The 9,365-nt window shown below is 45.5% G+C and overlaps 1 protein-coding gene across 1 annotated transcript; it reads left to right on the top strand.

Moving 5' to 3' along the window:
• Nucleotides 1–299: 299 nt before the first annotated feature.
• Nucleotides 300–1,601, top strand: LOC147095506 (uncharacterized). The gene has a single exon (XM_085973653.1). The coding sequence runs from the start codon at nt 300–302 to the stop codon at nt 1,599–1,601; it is 1,302 nt and encodes a 433-aa protein (XP_085829779.1).
• Nucleotides 1,602–9,365: the final 7,764 nt, after the last annotated feature.

Below are 9,365 nucleotides of genomic sequence, written 5' to 3'. Positions count from 1 at the left end.
AGTGGGATAGAAGCGGGGAAGCTTGCATCACCCCTCGCATCCGAGTGCCCATCAATGCCACCGAGCTCCTGGCTCAGGTGAGGAAACCCCTACCCACGCCCAAACACACTGACGCCCACGGATGTCCGACCACCACTAGGAGACCTGGGAATGGGTTGGTATTAGTACCAACGGGTAAGTTAGTGTACCAGGGAGTGCACTATGCAGTTGCATCTGTGGTCCTTAACCTAACAGAAGTTCGCCTACCTGCGTTCTGCCCCCGGAAAACCGAGTTGCTGTATCAGGCTCTGCTGAGGGAGATGTTCCGAAGCTTCTATGAGCCGGACTTCGGGGACATCAGTGTGGCAGACCTGTACACAAAAGAAGACACGACCGAGAGGGGCAGACAGCGCAGGGGGGTTTTGAACGATGTTTTCACTGGGTTTAATACCGGGGCCTCAGTTATGAACAGCCTGGATGATGTGCAGCTGGCCCTACAGATTAATGGGCTAAAGTCTCAGCTGCGCAGCATCCTAGGGAAGGAGAATGATGTTTTGGGCTCCACGCTTCACGAGGGGGTGGCTATGACAGTGCACCTGAAGGAGATTGTCGCCCAGCTAGAGGCTCATGCTCGGACAATAAACACCTTGATTAAGGAGGACTGGCTGGCCTCCGATCAGGCGGCACAGAATGAGGTGTGTGTGCTCTATGGGGCCTGGTTGCTGGGAGAGGGCCGCAGTAACTTGGAAGACCTTAGGCAAGGTCGGGTCCCCTCCTGGATCAGCAACCAGCACCTGGAGGCACTGCACCCCTATAGCCACACCCTCAGCCCATGCCAGCTCCGAGTGGCGTCGGAGGCCTATCCTGTCCCGGTTGACTGTGGGAAATCCAACCACACTATTATGGGTGTGGTTGTGCGAATGCCAGTGATGGGGTCATCCGCCAAACCAGCACCCCTGTATCGTGTGGAGAATGTCGGGGTCATTCGTGGGGGGGTACACGTCCGTTTCACAACGGTCCCACCCTATGTCATTGTGTGGGAGCACACAGTGACGGATATTGACCTGTCTGGTTGCCGTAGCCGGGGAGCACAGGTGATACTGTGTCCCCAGCACTTGAACACCTTCAGGAGGTCACAATGCAGGTTTTGCACTGCTGGGGCAGAACCTATAAATTGCACGATGGAGGTAATGGCACCTGGCCATGTACCTCCACAGATAGCATATGTGGGTGGTGGGACATATTGCGTCACCACGACTGCCCGCCGGTATAGGCACGGCCCGAGTGAGTGGTGTGATATACCGGACAGCAGCTTTTGCTTTAAACCTAGGGCAGAAGTTCAAGTGGCCCAGGAAAGGATCATTCCAATCCCGGAACCCTCCACAATTCACCTCACAGTACAGCACAATGTAAGTGACTTGCAGAACTATGTTGCCCGGTTTGGGTACTCTATACCACTCTTACCTGAGAAACTCACTGCCTTATTGAAGGCAGTGGACCTCAGTCAAAAACATTACTTCACCCTTGAACAGAAAAACAAAGACATAGCTCTTGGGATCGCAGACATACGGTCACCCGCGTGGTGGGAATGGGGAACTGTGGTGATTATTCTTGTTTTGTAAGAAGTATTGTGATTGGTTGCCTGTTTCCTGCCTTGAGATATATGCTGTAAACTCATTGGTAGTTGATGTCATGTGATTTGTGGTGGCCATCTTAAATTCAGTTCTCTACAGCCTTGGTTGGGACTGGGTGTTGAAGATGTGCTGCTGGGTTTTTAAGGTTAATAAAGCCTAGATTTAGAAAGGCAAATCTACTCTTTATTTCAATTTATTAACCTTTTGTTAGAATGGAGCGATATCTTCAACCGGAACGATTTAATGCTGACCCTAATTCTGCAGGAGTGGATGATAAATGGAAACACTGGTATCGTACATTTAAAAACTTTTTGGGTGTGTTGGATCAAGAGTCTCTAAATAAGTTGAATATACTGATCAACTACATTGCTCCGGATGTGTATAAGTATATCTTGGACTGTGAAACTTACGAATTGGCTATTGCTACATTGGAAAAGATTTTTGTTAAACCAAAGAATGAGGTATTTGCACGTCATCTTCTATCTGCCCGTAGGCAGCAGGTGGGAGAATCTTTGGATGCTTATTTACAAGCACTTCGGCGCCTTGGTGCTAACTGTAATTATAAGGCTGTGTCGGCAGAAGAATATAAGGAAGAATCGGTACGGGATGCTTTTATTAATGGATTACTGTCTAGATCAATTCGTCAGTGGTTATTAGAAAATAAGACTTTGGATCTCGGCACCCTCGTCTGAAGTGTCCTGCTTGGGAGGCTGTGTGTAGTAAATGCGGCAAGAGAGGTCATTATGCACGTGTTTGTAAATCAATTGCCTCCTTTGCGACTATTCAGCCTTTAGATAGGGCGTTTATTGCATCAGTTTCTGCTGCCTTTGCTCATGGCCTAAATAAAGCTATAGTTACAGCCCAAGTTAATGGGTTAGAAGTGAAGGCCCTTATAGATACGGGCAGTACCGAGAGTTTTATAAATCTTCAGTTTGTGAAGGAGAAGCGTTTGAAAATTTCTCCTGTTACTTATCAGGTGTGTATGGCTCAGCCGACTCTCACCTCACAAGTAGCTGGTTGTTGCCTTGTGAAATTAATTCTTCTAGGTAATACGTATACTGATATATGCCTATCTGTTTTGCCTAATCTCTGTGCGGATATTTTGATTGGTCATGATGTGCTTCAATTACACGAGTCTCTCAGTCTTTCTTTTGGAGGAACTAAGCCACCTTTATCTATTTGTGGATTAACTTCTTTATCCATTTCTCCATTATCACTTTTTTCTAATTTGATGCTGGATTGTAAGCCAATTGCTACCAAGTCAAGAAGGTATAGCAGTCAGGATAAAGAATTTATTAATTCTGAAGTTCAACGTCTTTTATTGGAAGGAATCATTGAACCTAGTTGTTCGCCTTGGTGGGCACAAGTAGTTGTCACCACTAACGAGAGACATAAGAAATGAATGGTGATAGACTACTCTCAAACTATTAATAGGTATACTCAATTAGATGCGTACCCTTTGCCTAAGATTGATGAGCTTATCAACAAAGTATCTCAGTATAAGGTTTTTTAGCACTATTGACCTAAAGAGTGCTTATCATCAGATTCCTATTGTTAAGAGGGATCAACCATATACGGCCTTTGAGGCTGGCGGAAAGCTGTATCAGTTTTGCCAAGTACCATTTGGTGTTACTAATGGTGTTGCCTGTTTTCAACGGGCAATGGATGCTTTTATAAGTGATAACTCTCTCTCTGACACCTTTTCATATTTAGATGACATCACGGTGTGTGGCAAATCAAGGGTGGAGCATGATTCTAATTTAGAAAGATTCCTTCAAGCTGTGGAAAAAGTTGGTTTAACTTTTAATAAAGAGAAGTGTATCTTTTTGACCACTGAGGTAAATCTACTGGGGTATATTATCTCGGGAAACAAAATTAAACCAGATCCAGAACGCCTGTGACCATTGATTGATTTACCTTGTCCTACTAATTCTAAGGCTTTGCAACGAGTTGTTGGACTGTTTTCTTATTATTCTAATTGGATTGCAAACTTTTCGCAGGAGATCCGGCCCCTTATTCGGGTTACGACATATCCTCTATCATGGGAGGCCAGGACGTGTTTTGATAATTTCAAAAAGGATATCCTTGGAGCAGTTGTGCATTCTATTGATGAGTGGGTTCCCTTTGTGATTGAGACGGACGCTTCCGATTTTGCAATTGGGGCTACTCTGAACCAAAATGGAAGACCTGTGGCCTTTTTCTCACGTACTTTGAACAATAGTGAGAAAAGACACTCCTCAATAGAGAAAGAGGCGTATGCAATAGTAGAAGCACTGCGTAAATGGAGACATTATTTATCGGGGCGACATTTTACGTTGGTAACTGACCAAAAATCTGTGTCCTTTATGTTTGATGTCAAACATTTTGGAAAGATCAAGAATGATAAAATAATGAGGTGGAGGATTGAGTTGGCATGCTACCATTTTGATATAGTTTACCGTCCGGGGAAGGATAATGTTGCTGCTGATGCGCTGTCGAGGGCTTATTGTTCTGTGATTCACGGAGATACGCTTATTAATCTTCATAATGCTTTGTGCCATCCTGGTGTTACAAGGATGATACACTTCGTACGCAGTAAGAATTTGCCCTTTTCAGTTGAAGACGTCAAGCGGATGACTTCATCATGTTCTATCTGTGCTCGGTGTAAACTGAATTTCTTTAAGCCTCAACGAGCTCATCTTATAAAGGCTACTTCTCCTTTTGAACGTTTGAGCGTTGATTTTAAGGGGCCTCTTCCTTCAACGACTCAGAATCGATATATATTTACTGTTGTGGATGAGTTTTCAAGGTTCCCTTTTGTTTTTCCTTGCGCAGACGTATCAGCTGCTACAGTTATCAAATGTCTGACTCAACTTTTTGTCATCTTTGGGATGCCTGCGTATATCCATTCGGATCAGGGAAGTTCTTTTATGTCTTCCCAGTTGAAGGAATACCTCCAGAGTCGGGGAATCTCTACTAGTAGAACTACCCCGTATAATCCCCAGGGTAATGGACAGTGCGAACGATATAATGGGGTGATCTGGAAGGCAGTTATGTTGGCTTTGACATCCCGGAACCTTAAGAATACACAGTGGGAAATGGTGCTGCCTGATGCCCTGCATTCCATTAGATCATTGCTTTCAACGGCTACTAATGTGACCCCCCATGAAAGGCTCTTTAACTATCCGCGGAGATCTACTACGGGATATTCGGTACCTTCATGGCTTACTATGCAGGGACCTGTGCTGCTTCGACGCCATGTTAGATTGTCAAAATATGATCCTTTAGTGGAGGAGGTGGAGCTGTTGGAGGTAAATTCCCAATATGCTCATATTCGATTCCAAGATGGGAAAGAAAGTACTGTTTCAATTAAAGACTTGGCTCTTTGTGGTGGCCAGCCCTCTTCTGAGGATATTAACAATAGTCATGATTCAGATAATGTGGATGTCGTCACAGATACTACGAATATTTCCAATCCTATTGCAGATAATTATAATTCTATTAGTCAGCCCTCGATGGATGTTCATGACCGTCCCAGTTTACCTCCTGATGGGATTTCTAATCCGGAAACCGCTGATAATCGGGATATGGATAGCCTTCCTGCAGAAGATACTTCTGTGTCTCCTGGTGTGGGAGGGCAAGGAATTTCACCAAGGTTAAGAAGGTCGACACGAACAAGATATCCGGTCGACCGATTGAAAATGGACTTTTAAAATAATTTGATAGTAATCACAGAATCACAGAATCACAGAAACCCCACAGTGCAGATAGAGGCCATTTCGGCCCATCGAGCCTGCACCGACACATATCCCACCCGATCCCCGTAACCCCACGTATTTAATCCCCCTAACACTAAGGGTCAATTTATCATAGCCAATCAACCTAACCCGCACATCTTTGGACTGTGGGAGGAAACCGGAGCACCCGGCGAAAACCCACGCAAACACGGGGACAATGTGTAAACTCCACACAGACAGTCACCCGAGGCCGGATTCGAACCCGGGTCCCTGACACTGTGAGGCAACAGTGCTAACCATTATGCCACCGTGCTGCCGGTATGTTTTAAACACCGTAATGTTTTAAAATTGTTGAAATATTATATTTGTATTGTTTTAGTTATAAATAATGAATTGTAAATTGTAAAAGCTACCTAAGTTGGAGTATGTTTTAAAAGGAGGGGTGAATGTGGTGATTATTCTTGTTTTGTAAGAAGTATTGTGATTGGTTGCCTGTTTCCTGCCTTGAGATATATGCTGTAAACTCATTGGTAGTTGATGTCATGTGATTTGTGGTGGCCATCTTAAATTCAGTTCTCTACAGCCTTGGTTGGGACTGGGTGTTGAAGATGTGCTGCTGGGTTTTTAAGGTTAATAAAGCCTAGATTTAGAAAGGCAAATCTACTCTTTATTTCAGGAACGAGAGTAGATATCCCTGTCGGGCTTCGCATGGCCTCCCACACGCTGGTAATTGTACAACTGGTCATTATAGTGTATCTCATTATAAACACCTGCAAAGCCAGAAGAGCCCTCAAAGCACACCGGTATCTGAAATTATTCAACAAGCAGCAACAGAAGGACAGCCCAGTATAACCATGAGAAGAATGCCCTTTTGTTTCCAGGTATTCTTTCCTCGTCGGAAACAAAGGACCATTCTGATGCACTGTATCGCAGCACTACTCGCACCCGGAAGCTGGCTAATACCATACGCTACGTAAGCTGTCAAAATTTATATACGGCAAAGTTGTACGAACTTACACCATCACGGATGGATAGGGTGGAAGCTGTACAACTTTGCAGGAAAGGACGCAAGGAACACACGCGGCATGGGGTATTTGTTATGCTCTATGTAATGGAAAAATGTAGTACCTTGTTTTGATGTATACCTGAAAGGGGATATGATTATTGTACCTTTTTCTTTAGGAAAATGATATTGTTTTGTACACACTAACTTTGTAAGGGTTATTAGTTAGAGTAAACAATGGGGATGACTGACACTTGGTAGGCCTTTGGATTTTCTTACATGTCAATTGACACATCCCAGCTATATCCGGTTGTGTCAAGATGGGGGACTGTAGGGATTGAAAATCCACAACCACGTTTTATTGGAGCCCTCTAAGGGCAAGGTGGCCAAAATTGGATTGCCCTATACAGTTTAAAACCAACATTTTCGTTATGTCCGTTCTCGCCCATATTGTATTTATAGTTATAGAGTGTGTGTGTTTATTACGTTTGTGGTAGAACCAAATAAAATTGGTTGTCACCTGTTTTTTCCAAGGACTACTTGTCTCCGAGTGTCTATTAAAAGTGCATCGTTCTCCATCCAAATTCTGGAGTTAGAACCAGATAGGGGCATTAGGGCGCTTCGAACCCGCCAAACAAGGGAACAGCAGGCTAGGGAGGACTATAGGAGCCCTTGGGCTCGGGAGTACCCCGCAGATTAGGTATAAACTGTGCGGGTCATCACCGTATTCTAGTCCTCCTCTATAAGCTGTTGTTCTCTATCTCCTTAGAGGGTGTTTAGTGACACCCAACCTGCAGGCTAACATAAGCTGCAAGGGTATAAAGGAGACAGCGGCCCAATACATTAACAGGCACTAAAGACCCCTGTAATTGGGCAGAGCAAAACCCCCTACAGTACGGAGCTGGAATGCCGAAATTGTGGCAAAAAGGGTCACATTGAACGCGCCTGTAGAGGTAAAAAAAGAACAGACAGAGCTGGGAAGCATGGAAGCAAAATGTCTGTATTTGGACAAGAGAGGAAAAAGAGTGTTCATTCAGTGCAGTATGATGGAACAAGCAAAACAGAGGGGAGCGACACCTCTGAGGAGGAAGAGGTGCACATACTGACGGTTGCAGGTGATTCAAATGGCTACTGGGTGTCACCACTGGTGGAGGGACAATCAGTGCGGATGGAGGTGGACACAGGCGCGGCTGTGTCCCTTGTTTCAGACACTGTCTACAACAAAATGCTAAAACATCTTACCCTTCAGCCAACAAACATTGTGCTAAAGACGTATACCGGCGAACCTGTGGCCATGAGAGGTGCCATTGAGGTGACAGTTAAATTGAACGGACAGACTGCAAAACTGCCACTATATGTGGTAAAGGGAAATTACCCATCGCTACTGGGACGTGCGTGGCTAGAGAAAATCACGCTGGACTGGCCTGCAGTCCGCATGATGTCAAAAGGGGAGTCAGGTCTGACTGCAGTGTTAAACAAACATGCAGAACTCTTCAATGGGGAACTTGGGAGCATGAAAAAGATCAGCGTGAGACTGGACATTAAACCTGACAGCAAGCCGAAGTTTCACAAAGCCCGACCTGTACCCTATGCAATTAGGCCAAAAGTTGAGGCTAACTTGGAGGCCTTAGTCGAGAATGGAGTCCTGGAGCCTGTGAGCGTGAGCAAATGGGCCACACCCATTGTTCCTGTCCTGAAAAAGGATGGATCTGTTCGAATCTGCGGGGATTTTAAAGTGACTATTAACCCAGTGCTGTCTGCGGAACAGTACCCTCTTCCCCTCATTGATGATCTTTTTACGGGCCTGGCCGGAGGGCAAAAGTTCAGCAAAATAGACTTATGCCAGGCTTATCTACAAATGCATGTCGATGACAAATCAAAGGAGCTGCTGACAATTGTGACACACAAGGGGCTATACAGGTACTGCCGCCTTCCGTTTGGAATTACGTCAGCCCCTGCTCTATTCCAAAGGGCAATGGATCAGACTTTGAGTGGACTGCCAGGAGTCCAGTGCTACCTGGACGACATCCTTGTCACTGGGACAAATGAGGAGGATCATATTCTGAACTTGGATGCGACACTACAACGACTGAAAGAGTATGGACTCAGAGTTCGTAAAGACAAATATGAATTCTTTCAGTCATCAGTTGAGTACCTGGGGCATGTGATTGATGCTACTGGCCTGCATAAGGCGCCGTCAAAGGTCAAGGCGATCGTGGAGGCCCCAGCACCCCAGAATGTGAGCCAGTTACTTTCATTTCTGGGGCTACTTAACTACTATGGGAAGTTTATTCCAGACTTAGCAACATTGCTGAAGCCGTTACATCAGTTGCTATGTCAAGGCAAAACATGGAAATGGACTGAACTGTGCAACGAAGCTTTCGCCCAAGCAAAGAAAGCATTGCTGAAATCGGAGGCCCTGACACACTTCGACCCAAAGCTACCCGTGCAGCTAGCATGTGATGCATCACCATATGGTGTGGGAGCAGTCATATCCCACATCATGCCTTCGGGTGAAGAGAAACCTATCGCCTTCGCATCACACACCTTGAACAAGGCCGAGAGTAACTATGCGCAGATCGAGTGCGAGGCCTTGGGAATCGTTTTTGGAATTCGAAAATTTCATCAGTACCTGTTTGGGAGAAGGTTCACACTCCTGATGGACCACCGTCCATTGACTTCCATCTTCGGGCCCCACACCGGAATTCCATCTCTCGCTGCAAGCAGGATGCAAAGGTGGGCTTTACTGTTGTCAGGACACACATACGACATCAAATATCGCAAATCAGACTTGCACGGCAACGCAGACGGTCTCTCGAGGCTACCCTTGCCTGTTACTCCCCCAGAGCCTCGTCAGATAGACATCTTCTACTTTAGACAAGTGGAGGGAGCACCTGTCACTGCAGTTCAGGTGCGAAGGTACACCCGCAACGATCCAGTCCTGTCTGAGGTAATGGACGATGTCATTTGAGGGAGAGCTATAGGAGATTCTCCTAGTTTGAAACCTTACGTTTCAAAAAGAAATGAGCTCTA

Source organism: Somniosus microcephalus, unplaced genomic scaffold (genome assembly GCF_052327205.1).
Source record: "Somniosus microcephalus isolate GS21.2 unplaced genomic scaffold, FLI_Smic_1.0 unresolved_chr1, whole genome shotgun sequence".
Lineage (NCBI taxonomy): Eukaryota > Metazoa > Chordata > Chondrichthyes > Squaliformes > Somniosidae > Somniosus > Somniosus microcephalus.
Note: the sequence above shows the minus strand (reverse complement) of the source record. Positions and strands in the feature narration are given on the sequence as shown.